Source organism: Rissa tridactyla, chromosome 12, assembly GCF_028500815.1.
Source record: "Rissa tridactyla isolate bRisTri1 chromosome 12, bRisTri1.patW.cur.20221130, whole genome shotgun sequence".
In the NCBI taxonomy this organism is placed as follows: Eukaryota; Metazoa; Chordata; class Aves; order Charadriiformes; family Laridae; genus Rissa; species Rissa tridactyla.
The window spans coordinates 4,772,852-4,794,358 of NC_071477.1; the positions used below are offsets into that span (position 1 = coordinate 4,772,852).

The window sequence follows — 21,507 nt, forward strand, 5'->3', positions numbered from 1 at the left end:
CTACAACAGGATGGAAGATGGGCGTATGAAAGTCACTGCTGGTCAGAAACAGACTTCTAGTTCTTATTTTTAAAACTATCTATGATATTCTGCCAAACTCTTGTTCTGCAGGACACCTTGTCAGGCCCCATCTGCCTCTTTGCTCTGTAGTTGCAACTGGTTCCCCTATTTTCTAATGCTGATCAGACTTCTATACCGGTCTTTGAACTCTCCTTGCTTTCTCTCCCATTCCAATTTCTAGTCTCTTGCTCCTCCTTTGTTCAGTTTAAAACAAAAAAGTAGTTCCCAAAACAAAAATGTAAGGACCCAGTCGTACCTTTTCTTTTCCTTTTCAAACTGGGAACATGGTCGTCCAAGTTTTTGGCTTTTTTCAGGTAGAGGATCTGTTCAGATGAAGTAGATGGTCCTGTATCGCTTTCACTTAGGGAACTAGCAGAACCAGAAGGGCGTTGTGGCAGGGGCAGGGGCATCTGCGAGCAGTTTACAAAAATGTTACTGTAGGCAAAAGCTACTGTTCCAGTCCTCTCCATTCGCAACCAAAAATCCCAGGAACAACCCAAAGACATCTCCTTTTTCCCAAATAACCCTTGTCAGCAAGATTGTTAATCATTCTGGATTTATGTGCTTTTGATGACAGATCAAATAACTAGGAAGTAATAGACAAAGTGTAGTAAGCAGGCTTCGCACCAAGTGACCTACGTAACAGAAAAAGGGTCATGACTCTGCTAAAGAACAATTGCTTCCTAACACTACCCCTGCAACAAAGCTGGCAGAGCACAGTGGGTTGTGGTTCTTATTTACTGTGAAACTCCCATTTATCACAAGAGAAGATCATCAAGTCATCCAGTATCATCCATCTGTAACTTATTGTTTTGAACAACTTGTATTTGGCTAATGCATCTTCCATGAAGTCATCCAAGTCTGTATGTGACATTTTAAGCTTTTATTTTAATCTTAATCTCCATTTTGGGGATCAAGAATTCCCCGTTCTGGCTTCCAGTCCGTTTCTTGCTGTGACTTTCTCCCGTCAATTAGAAAGTCTTTTTACAATATTACTTTTTAAATCAAGGAACTATTACTGAGAGAAAGAGTTTCTTAATGCTAAGAGAGAAGCCATATTAGTAAAGATGACCCAGTGATGAACTGTAATAATAACAGATGGGTTTGTCTCAATCCTTATACCAGTCAGCCTAGATTTAAATTTAAGGGTTTGACTGATTCTTCCACACATGCACCCTCTCCCTGAGAGGGTGCTTTTTGATGCTAACACCAATTCCAGTATTTGCATACCATCAAATGAAAGCTTTGTTTATTTAGGAGGGACAGGAAAAAGAAGTTATTTTTATGAACTAACCTAATGACTTAGATCATAACAAGACATCCTGTCCCAGCTCGCTCTTGGAGAAAGATGAGGCAGATCTCCTTTCCCGTAAAGCTCCCAATGTTTACAAGTAACAAGACAAGTGATTCCATCACATCTCTCACCTGGATTAGTACTTCCAGTTTCCAACTCTATCAAGAAAATTTGCCAGGTTTTTTATTTTTATTTAAAGACACTTACGATATCTTGAGCAACACGGAAGAAGAGGGAGACACTTCTGACTGCGTGCCCAAAATTGTCATAAACGTTCACATAAGGGCGGACCCACGAAGGCAGCTTGCCTCTCACATCACCAGTGGTGAACCTGTGTGGCATGGGACAAGGAGAGAATTATTTGCCAGGTTGGCCTACATGAATTAAATAAATGCTAGATCAGGGTGCAAAAGGGCAAAGCAGGATCAGCAAGACAACAAAAGATTGAAATAGCGCAGTAAATATAATAGGGCGATGTCCTCACTCAGGAGAAAAGGGCTTTGTTGATACCATGTACCATGCAATCAGCCAGTTCTTATCTTGCATCCGTAAAATCTTTAAGTGTGCAACAGTAACAGTAGTACTGAACTGTGATGTACTCACTGTCCCCAGTCGAGCCTCAGCATTGAAGGCTATCAGTTAAACTCTCGTTGCCTATTATATACACATTATATTAATTAATATCATATTGATCAATATTAAATATATTAGTATAGATTATATTGTTGTAGCAATATAATCTTTCCTCATTTTTGTCCTCCTTCTCTCAAAAAACTGCAGTGCTGGTGACTGCCTTCTCAAATGAGGGATGGAGAAAATGCAAAACCTTAAGTTATCAGCACATAATTCCCAGTAGCATTACAAACATGAATTCAACAAATTGGTTTATTTTGCATTAATACCATTAATCTCTTCCTGCAGCTGCAAGACAATATATTTTGGGAGCACAAGATAACAAGCTAGTTACTTTTTTTTTTTGAATACTACAATATTTACATAACCTGTTATATATAATAATTTAATTACTTATGAACTGTAGCCTTCTCCAAACAGTAACGTCACCACATTTGCATACTCAATACCAATACCCATGTTGAGATATAAAGATGTTGACGTATGTTTATGTTCTAGAGCCAAGGTTTCACCTGTGGTCGCATAGGAAGATAGCACCATAGTCTTGGCGATGTCTGATAACCCTGCCGATAGCCTGATTAACAGCCCGGGAAGCTTGCTGACTGTACCACTCGCGCCCTGATAAATACTGCAAGAGGTGGGAGAAAGAATTAACATTATTTACTAGGTAAAATTTATTCTCCGTGCTGTACATTCACTATTTCTTTCTAAAGAAATAAAAAAACGTATCCAACAAGATCTACTGACAAATCTCTACAAGCCTTGGAAAACCAAGTACAGGTTGACTTGAATATCACACCTGACTGACGGTGCACAGAAAACTCTAGTAGTAATATCCAACTTGAGGGGCTATTTACTATACATAGCCTTGGTAGTACAACAGATTCACCATATTATTTAAGACCTAATAGCTATCCTGCAAACTAAAATGTTATAAACTACGTTTATAATGCCATCCATTCTCATGCCTGAAGGAATAAAAAAAAAAAAAAAAGAAAAAAAAAAATCAAACCCAAAGCAAAACAAAACACAAAAAACCAAAACAGACACGCGCACACACGCCCCCCCCAACCAACCAAGACAAAAATCCCCAAACCAGCCAGCACAGGCAATTCCTGCTGCCCACCCTCTCTCTGGATGAAATAATTCCCTCAGAAAGATATACGGATAACATCCATACAAAGATTTTGACTGAAACTTTCATTATACCGGTTTTTGAGCCTATATTTGATTGAGACCATGTCAATGAAGACAGAATTTGGAACCCTTAAAATTATTAAAAAAAAAAAAAAAGGTGACTATTTGTGACAAACTCCCAAGGATGTTTGACTTTTTGATATTCAAGGTCCCATGAGGCCGGGAGGATAACAAAGGCCAAAATCCACAGAGACAAGAGGGAGAAACAATGACCCGAACCTGCAAAGAGCCAATAGTGAGAAGGTGCCCAGTATTACCTGTGCACCTGCACCACTTCTTCTCATTTCATCCAGGAACTGCATCTTTAAAACGACTCTGGGCTCCATACGAGGAGGAAATGGAAGCCCAGTAATGATGACTCCTCGTCCATTTATGTCTGCAAAGTCCAAGCCTTCGCTGGCCTGAAGAGACAGTGTTGTCCATTATCAACAGGATTTGAAGTGACATTTCAGAGCAATTCAGCAGTTATTGGCCTTTTTCCCTCCATTAAATTAAATCCCTAGCCAAGTGTAGTTTATGAATACATTATGAATAGTTTAGATTTTTTGCTTTTATTACCGGGGCTTTAAACTTCGCTTTTTTCTCTATGAGGCCCTGCACAAAGCATAACCTCAGCCTACACCACCGATACATATGTCCTATTCCTGGATAAGCAGAGCAGTTGTATTCAGAAGATGTCTTAAATGTGAGTCAATACCTCTGTTTAAACCTTCTACACCCTGAATTGTTAACGAGATGTGGTGAGAACATAGCAAACCTTCTCTGACATTAAAAATTAACAGAATCATTTCAAAGCAGTAATGGAAAGCTACCAGAAATCTGCTCAGAATCATAGTGTGATATCCACCAGCTGTGCTGCTCAAGTATTTGTTGCTCTTCCCCCCGTACACGCTCACGTCCCATCCTGTACTGCCAAATCACTTTGTGAAATGAACAAAATCAGAGTTGAACAGACTGAAAAATAATTCAGGGGGGGGAAAAAAAAAGTTGGTTTGTTTTTCATCTGAATCCATTATCCAATCTCATTTACCATGACATATAAGCAGTTGTGATGAAACATAACATTAGGGATGGATGGGCAGATGGAATGACCAACTCTGCTCAGCTTAAGCCAGCACTGCCACTAAGAGCAATCACAGCAAGCACTATAATCCACCTGGAGCTAGCAATTGCCTAAATTATATTTATGGGCATTTTCTCTGGGGCACAAAGGAAGTCCCCCAGGCCAATAAGAGCATAAGAAGACCAACCTTAGACAAAAAGAAAAAAAAAAAACAAACCAAAAACAAACCTTGCCCTTCACTCTCCCAAAATAGGAAAGACAATTCCTATGAACTTTTAAAGACACTCCGGGCCTAGATACAGTTAGCAAAAGAACTAGAGCAACTGGGACAGAATCTCCCCTTTACAAAAAGGACTGTTTTTTCATTTTTCTTTCGGGGAACAGAGAACACAAAAAGCTTGCTAGAATCTACTACCAATGTAAAAGTTGAGCAATAACCTGGGAGGGAATCTTGAAGTGATGGCTGAGAATGGAGCTAGTTTTACAGCTTTTGACAACATGCCTCTTTTGGTTTATCTTCTCAAATATTTCCAATTTTGCAGTCACACTACTAACCCTGTGACTACAATAATCCATCCTTCCACTGTGTGTTACTGCAAAGCTTGATCTCTCCAAAGACTCTATTCCTCTCAGGGTAATACAGTATTGTTGGAAGGACAGGCATATTCAACTGGAAGTTCCACCCAAAAAGAGCTACGTCTTTTCTTCAGTGATTCAACAGCCACTTTAGAGACTGGGACCGAAGGTTCAAAATAAGTTGAACCTTCTCTTGGTAGGCAGTAAGCAGCAGCAGCAAAAAGGCCCTATGAGTAATTTATGATTTTGCAAATATTTCCACCGATACCGTAAATCAATTTATCAGCACTGGAAAATGTAAATTAAAGGCCATCAAATGTGCCCAGAGAACCTGAAATTAATGTAAATTCTTTAAAGCTGAGCAATATTTTTGATTTTCAGCAGTGTTGTTTAACATGTTTGATTGCTTATGCCATGCTGTGCTGTTCCTCCAACAGACAGCAAGGTGGTTGAAGTCCCCCATGAGGACCAGGGCTTGTGAATGCAAGGCTGCTCCTATCTGTCTCTAGCGGGCCTCATCTGCTCGATCTTCCTGGTCAGGTGGCCTGTAGCAGACCCCCACTATAATGTCACCTGTCCCAGCCTGCCCTTTAATCCTGACCCATAAGCTCTTGGTTGGCTCCTCATCCATCCCCAGGTGGAGCTCCACACACTCCAGATGGTCATTGACATAGAGATGACACCCGCTCCTCATCTCCCCTGCTTGTCTTTCCTGAAGAGCCTGTATCCTTCCATTCCAACTCTCCAGTCATAGGAGCCATCCCACCATGTCTCGGTGATGCCAATAAAATCATAGCCCTGCAGGCACGTGCACATCTCTAGCTCCTCCTGTTTATTCCCCATCCTATGTGCATTTGCATAGAGGCATTTAAATTGGGCCTCCGATGAAGCCAACTTACTGGCTAGAGTGGTTGGAATACCTTCATGCTACACTCCAGGTGCTCTCCTGTTGACCTGCAACCCTTCTCCAGGCTCTGGGCACCTATTGCTGGCATCATACTGATAGGAGTGGGATGAATTGAGGTTGCCCTCCCCTGGCAACTCTAGTTTAAAGCCCTCTTCACCAGCTTGGAAAGCCTCTGAGCGAAGATGCCACTATATAATCCCATCTCAAATGACACAAATTCTCTGTTACATTACCTTCCCCCGACATACAGCCAAAAAAGCAGCTCCGTTGGACTTAGGACAGGCAACTTTATCATAGTATGCATCCATTACCTAAAAGATAAACTAGTTTAAGAGCAAGAATGGTATCATCCTTTGCATATGCATAAATAGAAAGCGGTACTAGCTAAATTTGACTTGTATACTAAGATTTAAAACGTGATTAATTTGGCTTAGTATAATTTTCTTTACTTTTACTAATTGCAAATGTCAGAAGCCATTTGCTTAGCAAAACCCTTACACTAGTGTGAAATCTAGAGTACATCTGTGTAAGCATAAAAGATTACCAACAGATACTTCTGATGAGAAGGTAAAATATGGTCTGTCCTGTGTTTCTGCAAATCCTTGAGGAAAATAGGAAAACCGAGATATTATTTAGTCTAAGAAATGTGGCTATAAATAAATAAGATGACGCTGCACAATTCCTTAACACCCAAAGCACAACAAGCTGGGAGGAAATGTCCCGCAGAACATTAAAAGGTGCTGACTACTGAAGTCACAGATTTCTAACATTTCAATTACTCAGTACATATGTCTGTTAGCCGCAGTCGCATCACTGGATTTCAAATGAAGACTATACCCTGTGCAACTGTCCTAAAGAGTAAAAGAGGGATGCATAGAGAACTATAATTCAAAGAAGCTCTCAGAGAGTTTTAATTTTATCCTAGGATAAAGTCTTTGTGTTCAAACACATCTTAGGGAAGGTATTTAAACACAAAACCAGTTTCTGAAAACGTTATGGGTATACAACACGAATAATCAACCTCTGCAAAGCTTCCTTTGTTCCTGGGTTCCACAAACATTGGTTTCACGTCTTCTATTCTTTTAGCAAAATCATGCTCCTGTTAAACAGACAATGAACATATCAGAAATGGTCATGTGAAAGGACGGACATACCAGAAGCGCCCACAAGAAAGGAAATGCTCAGGAGTGGTCTCCACGGACATCCCCAACACAGTCTGTTCCTCTCTTGCCAAACATAGGAAGAGATGGAAGAAGAAACGTGCAATCCTAACAACACTAACGGTGACCCCTTGCAGCTGGTGCAACTCAGACATTGTGCAGATGGGAGAACCATTTCTTTTCCTTCCAGTTTGCAAGTTGCCAACACCCACCTCCCAGAGCCCCACTCCGCAGTACGACACCTGTGTCCCAGCATTCACTTTCAAGGAGGAGGAGCACTTAGAACAGAATTGTTTTACCAAGTCTCACTAGGCACACGCAAGTCACGAGCACAGTAGTTACAAAAGTTACAGCTGCAGCAGCTACAAACTAAAAATAAAAGAGAAATGCTCATATTGGGATTTTTTTCCTAGGAGTTGAAACACTCAGACCAACTATAATTTGGAAGTTTAATAAAGAGAAGTCTGGTGAAATTAAATGAATTCTGAAATCAGATCAGATGAGATAATGTATTAAGATTCTTTTGGGTTTGGTTTCTACAACACTGCATTTCAGTGTATTGTGACCAAAGTAAAAGAAGGCTGACCTGGATTTTTACTTTCCAGATTTTATCATTTACTTATTAACAAAGAATTTTTTAATGAGCTTGGTTAGATAGCGTAAGTACAAACTGTCTGAGCATGTAACCAAACCACCTAATAAAGGCAGAGCAATTAACGTACCCTCCAATATTCCAGGCTCTTATCCATGACAGGATATGATGGGAAGAACACCAAAAGTCCGTGCGGTACAACTCGCACAAGGTTACCTGCAACGAGATTGACCAGTGTACAGCTGAGGGCGTTTTCATCCTGGGATGGAGGACACAGACTGCAGAGGAAACAAACTAACATCGTGGATTCCTTCCGAAAGCTTTGCTGCTTTCTTGACATGAACATTCGCGTATTAGAAGTTGTTTCATTTTAAAAATAATTTCAATAATCTTGTCATCAAGGTATAAGCTTTAATACAGATGCCTGAATACCTTTCTAAAGCATAGTGTTAACAGGATAAAAGATATTATCAGTGACACCAAACACCATAGATGGAAGAGATACAGCATCACCTGCTATATTTTAGAACAGCAGGAGCTATTTTTAGATCATTTTCTCCACTCTTTGAATGTTTAGACTACAATGGACAAAGCAATGGATGAGGTACTACAAGATGGCTTTTGAGAGTTTTCTAGTCAAAGAGTATACACTTTTCTGGTCAAATAGTATACGCTTTACTGAAAAAAACATGAATCTGATATTTTGTGAAAGCATGTTCTTAGTTTCACCTTTTAGGCCAAGCTGAATACCTCAAAGCTTTATTTCCTTCAAACATTTCTAGATTTAACAGATCCCTTTCAATCATATCTCAGCTAAGCTACATAAGTGCTCTTCTATTTTGTCCTCATGTGTTAAAACTTTCTAGTTCTATCATATTTGTAAAACATTACCAAAACAATAAATGCTGACTTAAAGCACGCTTGACACAGTGCCTTTAAAAGTATCACAAGAAATTGCATTGACTTCTTGTGATCTTTAATTGCTCTGCAAATGACGCTTGGCTCCATCATCTCTGTGCACTGATTTTCTAGTTTGCCCCACTTTCTGATTGTGTGTAGGAACCACATTTTTGACCCAAACACAAACAACTGACAATAAAAATGAACTCCTGACTTGGAAATACTAAGCCAAGGACTCAAACTCATTTTTGTGTGTAATTACAGTAGCCAGCTGCTTAAGAAACAGAAACATACAAAACCAGACAGCATTTAGATATGCAATGCAATCCTTTACCTTTCTCTACCTTATTATGTCTTCTGTAGTATTTCTCCTTCTTGCAGATTTCTAAAAACCCTGTGCAACGACCCATTTCTGAAATCCACACACTCCACTTACCAATTGTTTTCCCCAGAGAAGATAAATAATCCTCTGAAAACCTAGGAAGAAGAAAAATCAAGTAACATCATTGTATTTCCTTTTCTTTGTTTTTCATACATATGGACTCATACTCCCAATTGCTCTCCTTCCTGTGGCAAGCACCCATACCATGGACACAAAATTAGTAATACCTTGACTATGCATTAGTATTACTATTCAATATTCTTACTAATACCACTGAAGATGATCTAAGCTTCAATATTATCAAAATGTAACAAGTGGAAATGGGCAGCCATATGAGTTTTATGATTAATACTAACAATGTAAGGGTGAAAGTTCTGCCAGAAAAGCCTGCAGGTGCTGCCAAGCCTGACTAACGTTACAACTATTTAAAATAATGATTGAATTAGGTGTGGTGAGGCTGCGGGGCAAAAAAGGGTGAATTTGGTTACTATGGTTGTTATTTACTTGTGGTATAAGCCAAATAAATTGCTTTTGCTTTGACTGAAAAAGTACTGCTCTACAATGAGCAGTATTTATCTGTTTCTTCCAGCCCTGACTGAAAAGTCACCTGTTCTCTCATGCCTTTATGCGTCTTTCTTTTTAGTGCCCTCTTGTTTTGCATACTGTTTTCCCAGGAAACTTACACATGCAGTGGAAAAAAAGAACATATTATTTTTATAAGACCTACAAATGCCTGTGTCACGGCACAGATGTTGTCAAAACACAGCAAACACTGTGAATTCCCTTCCTTCAAAAAAAAAAAAAAAAAAAAAAAGGTGTTCTAGGTGCAGTGAATCCCCAACCTTCCTCCTTCGAAAGACAGTATCTTCAACAAAACACACTGAAACAGCATGCTAAGCTTCTGAAAATGAAAATTACAGTATAAGGGTTTTCCAGACTTCTTCTCTGTAAAAATCAATTACAATTGCTGAGTCCCTTTCCAGTTCTGTGGAACATCTGGCATTTTTCCCCTCTTTTTCAGTGAAAGCTCTTGGAAATCTATTTTTTTTTTTCTGTATTGATGAAAAAGAGTAAGTCAGGCCTGCAGCAACCTAAATTACAGAATTCTCAGCCAGAGGTTTGTCTATAGTGTTAAAATTGAAATCGATTTAAGAATGTGCCCACACATAAAAATGTGTATATTACAGGAAGAAAGTTAAATGGAAGAACACATGTATCTATACCCAAGGAACTGATCCTCATTTCAAGATGCTACAGAAGGATTACATCCCTGAACACAGTACTAGCACCAGTGTGATGATACCCTTTAGTAACTTCAGAGAACTGGCAAGCACAGAACCCTCTGCCTTGTGCACCAAAGCATGAAACTGCCTTTTCAAATTGTATGCAGAGATGCCAATGAGACTATTGTGTTTCACAACGGAAGTCAAGATACAATGAAATCAAGTTTTGGCCTTCCTTGCTGGCAGTATATTCCGCTGTCGACAGAAGCTGCAGCAGAAGCACTGCCTGCTCTGAAAAACAGACAGACGCAGGCAAAATGATGTAAGACCAGAGAAAAGCAAGAAAAATTATAATGAAAAGCTTGACAAATATTTGGATGTATTTTGCTTAAAAAGGCACCGCAGAGGTAAAAGAGAGGCTCGTCATGGTGACAAGCTTTAGATATGAAAATAGTTGTTGCAAAGGCCAGTCATGTTTCAAATCAATTAAGCCTTCAGCAGAAATTTAGGATGGGGCTCCATGTCAGGGAGGTGGTACCTGAGCATGCTCTGAAGGCATGCAGGGCAGGGGTCTTGGCCCAGACCCACACTGGCAGAGCAAGGCAAGTAGGAAAGACTGGGATGCAGTAGCCAGGCTCAAACACAAGTCCAGATCATCAGGCAAAGTCATGGTGATGGGGAAGGTCCAAGGTCAAGCCAGGAATGCAAGTCAGTAAACCAGAAGCAGGTCCAGGGACAGTAAGAAGTGTCACAGTCCAGGGATGGCGAGGCAGGTCCGAGGTCAAACCGGGAAGTCAATCAGTAGGTCAGGGTCAGATCAACTGGGTCCGTGGCCAGGTGTGGTTATGATGGAGCGGGAGACAGACAGTTCTACAGCTTGGGCAGTGACTGAAGGCCTATGCCAGACCTTAAGTAGAGCTCCTGGGTGATGGTTTGATGGTTGTGGGTGGGGGTCCCAGTTGAGGCTGGTCAGGGCCATTACAGACTATTAGTGCCCTGATACTTGCTCCCTTCTAGCCCTCCAGTTCTAAATTTTCAAGCAGTTAAAGGGTGTTGTTATTCAGCACGGTGTTTATCCAAGAAAAGAGCTACAGAGACCACTCATTTCACTAGCATCCTCCTGTAAGCAGAACCCGAAGTGTCAGAACCCAAGACTTCACAGCAGAATTCCACATGGAAGTTCATTACCTTCTTTCATAGGTAGAAGTAAGCACAGCTCCATCAGGTCCCTTAGGAATAATCCCAACCCAGAGCTGGTGTTTCTCGATAACATGAGGATTCTCCAAGCAAACAGGAAAAGGGCTAAACAAACAAAAAGTAAGATCCCAGTCACACTAATTACATGATTCCCTACCAGCTACCAGTCCAGAACACTCAAAAATGTTGAGATAAAACCTGAAGTCCCAAAAGCAGATGGCGCATTTTCAGTAGTAGTACTGTTCACAAATCTAGGTACTTACATCTGCATTTCCATTGTAAACGATGAGAGGGGGGAGAGAGTCCCACTAGTAAGGATTATTGTCCTGACTCCCTGTCGAACAAGCTCATGCATACTGTATCCAGGGCTGAAACACCAGTAGCTTAAGGTCTTTCCTGTATCAAATAAAGAGAAGACATTAAGAAGCAAGTCCGTAAGTGGAAAAATTAGAATATGAGTAGCATATAGCACATTGCATCTGAACTTCTGAAAGTAAAACAGCCAGCGTCTGAAGCTAAAATTTCAGATGTGTGGTATGTTCTGCTTTGGTCCTTCCCAGATTTAACTACTATGCCAGTTCAAAATATAGTTTAAAAAGTCATTGCTCCCTCGCACCTTAGGTAGATTATACTTTTAATCAAAAGATGGTTATAGAAAAGCCAAAGTATCAAGTCTTTTTGTCGGCAGATAAGACTACTCAGTCCTTCATCTGCTGATTCACTTCTTGTTGTCAAGGACAACTGCAAGGGGAAGCATGGTAGAACGGCAGAATACTGGGATGAAGGACAAACAATTGAAGTTACTAAAAAAAAATAAAAATATATCTCCACCTCTGCTCTTGTTTGAAAAGAGAAGAACCCCTTCTCCATCAGGAATTTCCAATGGCTATAAACCTTTCACCTAAACTTTCCATTTTTCCCCACAGTCAACGGCCAAACCTTTCAACTTCTGCTCAGATCCTTTGTGGGAGGTGGATATACAATGCGTGTGACACTGAAAATCCGGCATACTATAAATTATCAATAGAAAGGATATAAAGAAAAATGGATAAATCACACTAGTCATTTCTTTCATTGCTCAGCTATAGTTGTACCATTGTTGGTCTTGATGAACACTTAGCAACAGCTTTTCAGAGACAGTGAAAGGAACAAGGCAACGAAACAATCACGTACATCAATAACAAGAGCAGTCAAATAAAACATTAGCTTTTATTTCGGTTTCTGATTCTGTTTTGCATGATTAGTTTCAGTTAAAAAACCACCTAGCATACACATATCATGTGCATGTCTTTTAAAGGTTCACGCTTTATTCAAAGACTTTATTTCCAAAACGGAGCCGACAGTTTCAGGAAATCCCCAGTAATATGTGCCCAGTGAGTCACTTACTGCTTAGAATTACAAGAGAACATTTACTTTAAGCTAAAGTTTTATCCTTCCATCTCATTAGGGCAAATCCATCCAGACAATGTCCAGATTCTAGAAGAATCAAAAATTAGCAAATTCTGTATCTCTTTAATTCACAGTATGAATTGGTGCAAATTGCAGTCAGGATCTGTATATGGACAGGCCAGTAAGTATCTACAGACAAGAGTAAAGTCGTTTATGTCAGCAGCCTAAGAAATTCCGGCACAAAAGCAAACTGTGCTGGTACGGGATGGCTTAGAAGCGAATCCCACCAACCACTCACATTTGCCTCGCCAATGCTCAGTTTGAAATACACTTCTCTGTAACCCTGCACGAGGACTGCCAGCCACCAGTTGCCCAGTTCTTAGAGAAGCTGGAATTGTAGTACATTTTTAGCCTCATGTCCTGTAATTATGTCTTTAAGCTTAACAATATTAAAATCTATTTTAAAGGTCCCATTCACCAGCAGGAGCTGTTGGATGTTACACGAAGCAGATCTCTGCAGCAGCTTTTTTCATTCCTGATACAAGGGCAGCTAATCCATGGAGAAATGGTTTGATAATAGTTTGTAACATGGTGATTTAGAGCAAACGGAGAGTAAGAATATTTTATCCTAATGTAAAACTGCAACAGTTCACTATTGTGGCATCTGTACACAGAATAGATACCCAGGGCAGTAATCTCATCAGCTGACCCAAGCTATGCCACTTCTCACCAATTATAGTTTGTAGAGAATTATGCTGAGTGAATAACTTCCACAAAATCCTTTGAAAACAGCTATTCTTAAAAGGTTTGCATTATTTCTATACAATCTGCTCTACCACTACAGGAAACTGGAGACTTGATCAGTCTTGTCTGGCCTCTGCTAGGCTTCCACATAGTGCAAGTCTCAACAAATTGCTAGTCTGTTGCATAGATACTTGCAAACACTGGTTTTATCTGAAAAGCAAATATATCAGTATATGTCTACTAAGTCACAGAAGAATTCTGTGATTGCTTTGTACTGATTTTGTGTATAAATCCTCCAAATTATGCAATAAACAGAAAGTGTTTCTGTTAGCCTTTTCCTGCACACATATATAACAAAATCTACTTAGAATTATTCCTGTAACTTCAAACTCCAATTGAGCAATATCTCAGGAAAACAGTAATTGCAGATTACTAAACGGCATGCCTTCTATTCAGAAAAACTTACTTCTAGTAAGGAAAACTTACTTTGTGGAAACACTTAAGGGGGCATTATGTGCAAAACCACTAAATTTGTGGAAACTCATTCTTTGAAAAAATGTTACTTTTGTCCTTAAGAAAAGGACTTCTGTGAAACAACTACTTACATTCTCAAGAGTGTTTAGCTGAGTAATTAAGCAGATAGTCATGAGGCAAAGTATTTACAAAGATCCTTGGAGAGTATTCTATTGAGAAGGGATCTGCATCTGTCTTCTCTAATTAGAAAACATTTTGTTTTCCACCTAACTGTATTTTTTAATAAATAGACAAATAAAAATTCTAGAAAGACAGAATGTTGAAGTCCAACAACAGTGTTGCTTTATAGGAGCCTTAGGAAAAGCCTCTGATTCAGAAGCCAGGTGGGTTTTTTTCTTCTAAATATGTTGTTTTGAAGCATGGTTATATTGAGGTAGTTCCAGATGCGAAGTTCTGCAGAGCATAAGGAATAAAACAGGTGGGAGGAGAGAGACAAGGAGAGGGAGAAATCTCAGTTGAACAAGGAGGACCAAAAAGTATAGTTGAGGTTGAAACTATCAAGAAGTGACAACATGCCCTGAAGAACTTAGGAAGTTGCTCAAAAAAAGATCATCTCAGAGAAGATAACAGTGCTCTCAGGCTGTTACCTGGCAGGCATTTCCTGGCTAAGAATTCACATTCTCACGCGTTATTTCTCTGGCACATCACATGAATCTTCACTACAGAGCTTCAGAATGAGCCAACCAATTCTAACTCCTCCGCTAAATGTGAGTAATTTCAACGGATGTTAAGAACTTTCATGGAATTTACTATTACAATACCTTCAGCACACATTTTCAGTATCATATCTATACATGACTCTCCTTCTTGTAAAAGGTAGTTACAGCATTAGCTACACTAATTTGGTGTTTAACAAAACACAGTTATACAGAGAAATATAGCTGATATGAAGATAACAGAGCATTTCATAAATCTCAACGTCAATCTGGAAGGAGAGCTTCCCATTCTTGGGCTGGTTTGAAGATTTTCTCTACACCAATACAAGCAAGCATTCCATAATGGAGATGATTTTCTTTCATTGGAATGATTGCATTAGAACTATTCCAGAAGCGCACAAAGCAGCACTGGTACAAGAATGTTTTATATTGAGATTGCCTTTCAAAGTAACTCTAAAAGCAAAACACATCTCCTCGACTCATTGTATCTACAATGGAGCTGTACTTGGAAACATAAAACTGCAAAGGAACACCCTCAAACAATCCTAAAATTCTTCAAACTTAAAGTCCCAAAGCCTTAAAAACCTACCCTGTTCTAGAGAAAGAGAGCTCTAGGGCAACACGAATGCTCCAAGTCTCTTCATCTTACAGAAGACGATCAAAAAAATCCCCTACAACCAAACCACACCCACTGGTTCTCTGCTAACTTAGTGTTCTGGTTTGAAGTTAACTCAAACCAGGACACTTAGCGGAGGGAAAAAAAAAACAAAAACCTTTCCCAATCCCACATCTACTGATGGTTTTAACTTGGACGACAGCAACCAGGCTTACTAATCACACGCCGAAGACTTTTCAGCTCTATGAGGCATAGTACCATGCTGTTTGGGTTTAAAAAATATTTTGCATATATATAGATCCAGAGGGTGCCCTCATTGAGTTATTCTGTTCAGCCCTTTATTCCTCAGAGTCATTTTTAACATTAAGATAACAGGTGGTGTTTAACTCAAAATCCTACAATGACACTCCAAAATTTGCAAGAGGACTCCCTGTTCACAAATGTGACGTAATGCAAACTGGGACGTCTTCAACTGTTTTCTCTTATTTGAAACAGAAAGGAGCGGTTGAGCTTTTGCATGAGCCTCCCCAAAACCGAGTCCCATACCTTGTTTTTTTGCGGACGATGAATTCCAGAAATCTGTCCTTTGTTTCTTTTTCTGATTACCGTTATCCAGATGAATATGTACCTGAAGGAAAAAACCAGAAACATTATTAGACATAGCTACAGAAATTAACTTGGACTTCATCCCTCAAAAAAGCTAGCCCCTATTAAGGGTAGTTAACATAATTAGTGTCACTTTTATAGTGTTAGTAAGGTTGTATTATTTCCTGTCTGTCTTCCCTATTTTGTTTCTAGTCTTCCATAACGCATCTAACAAGGAGCGAAGAAGAATATCCCCATTTAACCAGCCATTTTGACTCCGTTTATGGGAGCAGCTTTTCTTGGGCTGCCCTAAGCAGAGACAAAGAACCCCATCATTTGGGTATTGTCCATTAGAATAAAACACACAGACTAGAAAAAAAAAAAATTATTGTGTTTCTAACTTGCTGCATTTAGCAACAAAAATAGTACCAAGTCTTAAACTTAACATAAAAGTTACCTTTTATCTAAAAAAAGATCTGCTCCTAAAATTCATTATAGCATCCCAGCCCATCAGTCCCAAAGACAAAATAAATTATCAGGACTTCAGGGGGGAGGTTCAGTGGCTCAACTGCACTTGCTTGGTAATAGGCTAAACTAAAGTCAAGAGAACAGATTATTGGAAGAACACATTAATTCTTGCATAATATGCAGTATCAAAGTTTTCAATAACGCACATTTGCTGCACTTTCCTAATTTCATTTTAGAGTTTCTTTAAAAAATACTGTGTAGGTCCTCTTTTTCCTTGGAACCTGAACAACAAACGACAGTTCCTTTAGTGGTTTTTTGGTTTGCTTTTTTTTTTTTGAAGAAGTTATATATCCTCCCTGTAATCAACATCATCGTTTGCTATACTATCCACATCCTTCTGAGTCTTGGATACACTAAGCACAGACATTAAATGCCAGCGAGGAAAAACGTAGAACACAAAGCATCCCGTACCTTATAATATTTAGATATTGACCGATGTGGCATGAAACCTGTTGTGCCTTCTGGAGGATCGATGTTGAATACTGTCTGGAAAATGGATGTAAACAAATGGAAAGATTTAACAACTGTTTCCAGCAAACTGTCTAATGCATCTTTGCACTGAGAAGTATCTCCACAAGGTCTTATTTCACTCTCAGGAAGAGGTCTAATTCAACTTGATGCCCAGTAACTCAGGCCAAGGTATCTCCACAAAAGTTACTGCTGTGATAACCTTAAATGTATCTCCTTGCTCCTGTTATTAAATAAAGACAAGGAATCTTGAATAAATTAATTTTTTACAGGCAATTCCTGCTAGCCACATGGCTTTCTCATTGATCCAAAAAATGTTAGCCAGTGTCTAAATATATTCAACCCATACATATGACAGTACTATTATTCAGACTGTTGCCTGAATAATTAGATTATTCAGACTTCTGGCTGTGGATAAACATAAACACACTACACATTCATGAGATCAGAGTCACAACTGAGTGTAAAAGAACAGTCACAACTGAGTGTAAAAGAACTTTTTGAGTTCCTTTAGTTTAAAATTTCCGCCATGGTACTCTACATTAGTAATATTCTGCTTAGAAAAAAAAGCAAGTTGTAATCATATCTAGTTGTTCATACATTAAATTAAAAGCTTCTATCAACTCTTCTGCACAGAGTTATGCTTCTTCCCCTTTCCTGTGATGTCTTATGACTAAGGGCGATGCTCTTTCAAACACATGGCATTCCAGTGCAACTTCAGTGAAAACAGCTGTGGTTCTCAAATATTTATAACTTCTGTTAATTTTTCTAAACAAAATTTCTTCAGACATTTAAAAGGAATTATCCAAGCTCATAAGAATATCAGCTAATTGCAACAAGAAAGATGTTCTCTACCAGTGAAAAGAAAGTACAATTACTGGAAATACCGACTTCTGAAAAATAGCCAAAGATATGATGTATGAAAAAGATTCTAGTAAGTGTTCTTCCAAAAGGAAGAAAAAAAATTATTATTAATAAAAACAAGCTGTTTATAAATTAAGTCTTGAAGACAAGGCTCTAACAAGAAAGCACTGCGTTCAAACAACAATTACTCAGTGACCTAGTCCTACTTAAAAATATGTCAAGCTAACAAACTACCATGTGGCAGATGATTTGTAATAATTGTCCATGTGCGCATCCTCAGCAGCAAAGGGATCTTAGCTTTCAGCAGAAGACTGCTCTTCCAGTTCAAATCACCTTTCGCCTATCCACAGGCTAAAAAAGCACACACCGACAGTTATCCCACAGCACATACTAATCTGTGTGCTTTCTTTCCAGAAGAAAGATCTGACAACAAGGATTTCTGAAAAAAATCTGGCAGCTAATCTATTAGGCATGTTACCAGCGAGTAAAACAAAACCAGAAAACTATGAAAAGACTGAACATTCCCACGCACACCAGACTTTAATATCATGGAATTTCTTGCATCAGTGGCTGAATTATAATTTCTAACAGAAAAAAATATAATTAAAATCATTGAACCAAGACAGAAAAGCAATGATTAACACACATTAAAATGTTGTCATTGTCTTCACCCACCTACTAAAGACGGGAGTAAAGGGATCTTCTTGATCCAAAAACACCACAAGTATTTGGGAAGTAAAGGTCTTATTTCACTGTCAGGAAAAGGTCTTTATTCAACCTGACACCCAGTAACTCAGGCCAAGATGATGTTCTTAAATCAGCAAATTCTGGGAATATAGTGAACTTAATCCCAAGCATCATCAGATTTTCCAATATGTAACACTATGGCTAAGGTGCTACTTCTTTTGAACTTTAAGCTCTCCAAACATTACCCTCTTTCAGAGTATCACTCAAGAAAACTTCCAAGGGAAGCTAGAAATTGAATTTCAGGCCACTGGTCCACTGTACCTTCTATTTTTCCGGGGCACAGTTTCTTCATAATGAATATTTTGCGAGTGCACAACAGGGAGAGGACTGACAGCACCATATGGGTACCCACAAGTATCACATTCAGTTCCTGTGGCACTAAAGATTTTTATTTTAGAGATCCCCGAATTTAATAATTAAATGGGAAAAAAAAACCCCAACAGTTAAATTAACATTTTGCTTGCTTTTTTCCTTAGCCTGTCCTGGCTAAGGCATAATACAATTCATGAGAAGGTCTCATATTTCCAAACATTACTGCTAGAAACAGCTCAATAACCAAGCTCCACCTGGTGGAGGCTAAAACCAGACAAATTTAAATTGAGCTTGTCCAAAAAGGGACATCAAAACTATGAGAGAACAATCTGGGTAAAAATCAAAGGAGAACATCCCATTAGGCAGCAGCTTTCTCCTCAAAAACCTGTAGACTTCTATCAACGCACAAATGTGCGTACAATCAAGAATAAAATCAATTCAGTATCTTTCCACATATTTTAAACTGATTCTTTTATCTTTCAGACATATACATAAGCAGCCTTAATTACTTACCTGGATAATATCTGAGAGTTTATGCAATCCAGATGTATTGACGAATATCCCAGTACCTAGAGAGAGTAATGCACGGTTACTTTTACAACACCAACATACATCCACTTGTATATATATATCTCCATATGCTATTTGAACAGCACAACACTGAATATAATGGCTTGAAAATATTATCTAAGCCAAATAAATTATTTCAAGTTTTTCCCCATTATTCAGAACGCAAGGAGAAACGTGAAACTGGCATCCCAAAGGAAGTTTCATGTCTCTAATGCATTGGGAAGCTGTCACCTGAGACAATTACATGAACTTCTTAAGGCTCCTCCACATTAAAAAAATGGAAAGGAGAGAACTAAGACAAAGATAAGCATGCTTAAACTGTTTCGTTGCTTTTTCAAAAGCTCACACAACTAATTTTAGTCTCATGAAAAAAAAGAATAGAAAACCGAATACCCCATTATGCAAAAAGAGACAAAACCAACCTTTGCTATAGCTATAACTAGCCCTTTACAATCACATCCAAGACTCTAGTATGCTTAAAACAGTGACTACAGAGGAGCAGTTAAAAGAACATATGAAATACACCATGATGAGAATTTGACCATGGAAGTGATAAACAGATGCACCTGTTAAGCTAGAGCAAAAACAACCCAAAAAGGAGAAAGATGCTGGGGAAAAAAAACAAAGGAAGGATAGATGTGTTCTCAAAGGATGCACTTGCAGAACTGACAGTCTCCATGGATGGGCTTGTTCTCTTCAATGCTTTTACTGAAAAGTCTGCTAGTAAGAACTAACTAAATCATTTTCTTAGCACATGTAGAAGTTGGAGATTTTTCTTTGCAGAAGGGCAAATTAAGAACCAAATGCTGACAGACAGTAGAATAGAAGCTGGTTAAATCAATTAAAAATAATTTTAAAAAACCCCAAACAGATTACATGATTCCCAATATTCCCGTTTCATGACTCCATGACCAAGGAAGGACTCAAGACATCAAAAGTGCCATCAGAAAAATGTCAACAAGCTCCACCCCACAATTCTTCTGGGTCTGGAGAAAGAGCGTTGTGTGCAAAAATCCTCTATGTATGCACGTGTATGTGCACCCATATGTTAGCGCACACTCAAGTTTCGACACAAAGCAGTTCCTAAAACTAGTTCTGTTGCATGAACAGACATAAACCATGTTTCCCAGCAGAGGGCCTCACAGAAAGCCCTAATAAAAAGACACAGGTCCTCAGGGTCAGATTTTAGCTTTTAAAAGCACTATAATTTAAATCTAACCAAAGAAGCCTTTCTTGTCCTCTCCCCGATCAATGCAAACTTCCGATTACTTACATTACAGAGAAAAGTCTGAGTGAAATAACTAACAAATTTAAACTTACGGCCTGAAAGAAACTGTAAAATCTGCTCCAGCGACTCCAAGAGTGAGGATTTGGTCTGGAATGTTATTTGCGCCTCTGCAAACAGATCAAAGATGTAGCTGCAATTTACAGAGAAAAAGCACAAATGGGTAAACACTGTAAATAATCACATGGACACAATTACTGTTACTCTTTTATCAGAACAATTTCACCACCTAGTAGCAAAACATGTTCTTGTCTCCATGAGAAAGAAAAATTTACAGGAATAAAACTAAGCATTTGATTATAAAGACAGCAGGCAATATTGACATGAAAGAAAGCGTACTGACCACACCCTTCACATTTTCCATGACCTCTCTACAACATACAATAAATATTAATTTAGAAACAGATTTGCATGCAATTTCCCTTAATTTTTTTACACTGTACAATACGCTTTAGCTCAGAAATAGACTTACAGAGCTCTGAGGTACCTCAAATCAAATCACTGCAGCACTAGTACCTCTGTTTAAACCATGATGCAAAACTGAAAGAAGCACAGTGTGGAGCTTCCTCCAGTTCAGGATACCTGATAGGCAAACACACAGCGTAGGATTTTCCACTCTTGAAACACTTTAAAGGGGAGTTCCACCAGAAATAAAGATTACTACAGAAAGGGAATTTAAAGAAACCCAAAACCTTGAATAAACAGTATTCCCAGGAATTAGAATGGTACTCTCAATCCTGACACCTGACTCAGTTTCCCCTGGGTCCAGAATCTGCTGTACTTTTAATGTGCAAACATATTAACAAGAAGAAATTTACCTTCCCTCTTTGGTGACTCCGCTATCATTCGGTGGCAGCTCCACTGCATCAATAGCACTTTCTAGCTGAAGAAGAATTTCTTTAAGAGAAACAAGAGGGGAAAAAAGTTAGAGTTCACAGAAACTCACTTCTGGGACACATCTGAGCCTCAATTTCAAAAGTACTTTATTACAAAGGCTGTTACCAAAGGCAGCAACATAGCTGTTT

At 38.9% G+C, this 21,507-nt stretch overlaps 1 protein-coding gene across 4 annotated transcripts in view; it reads right to left on the minus strand.

Moving 5' to 3' along the window:
* The window catches only part of RTEL1 (regulator of telomere elongation helicase 1), a 50,377-nt gene that overhangs the window by 19,587 nt on the left and 9,283 nt on the right, over positions 1-21,507 (minus strand). For 3 of the 4 annotated variants that reach the window (XM_054218804.1, XM_054218806.1, XM_054218803.1), the window contains exons 12-26: positions 21,301-21,379; positions 20,518-20,615; positions 19,141-19,196; positions 16,648-16,722; positions 15,670-15,751; positions 11,448-11,580; positions 11,176-11,289; positions 8,819-8,859; positions 7,613-7,698; positions 6,752-6,829; positions 5,964-6,041; positions 3,442-3,585; positions 2,500-2,615; positions 1,562-1,685; positions 317-470 (exon numbers count right to left, since the gene is read on the minus strand). In XM_054218804.1, coding sequence (XP_054074779.1) covers positions 317-470; positions 1,562-1,685; positions 2,500-2,615; positions 3,442-3,585; positions 5,964-6,041; positions 6,752-6,829; positions 7,613-7,698; positions 8,819-8,859; positions 11,176-11,289; positions 11,448-11,580; positions 15,670-15,751; positions 16,648-16,722; positions 19,141-19,196; positions 20,518-20,615; positions 21,301-21,379 — 1,458 coding nt within the window. The remainder of the gene's footprint in view (positions 1-316; positions 471-1,561; positions 1,686-2,499; positions 2,616-3,441; positions 3,586-5,963; positions 6,042-6,751; positions 6,830-7,612; positions 7,699-8,818; positions 8,860-11,175; positions 11,290-11,447; positions 11,581-15,669; positions 15,752-16,647; positions 16,723-19,140; positions 19,197-20,517; positions 20,616-21,300; positions 21,380-21,507) is intronic. The other variant, XM_054218805.1, reaches the window with a different exon arrangement.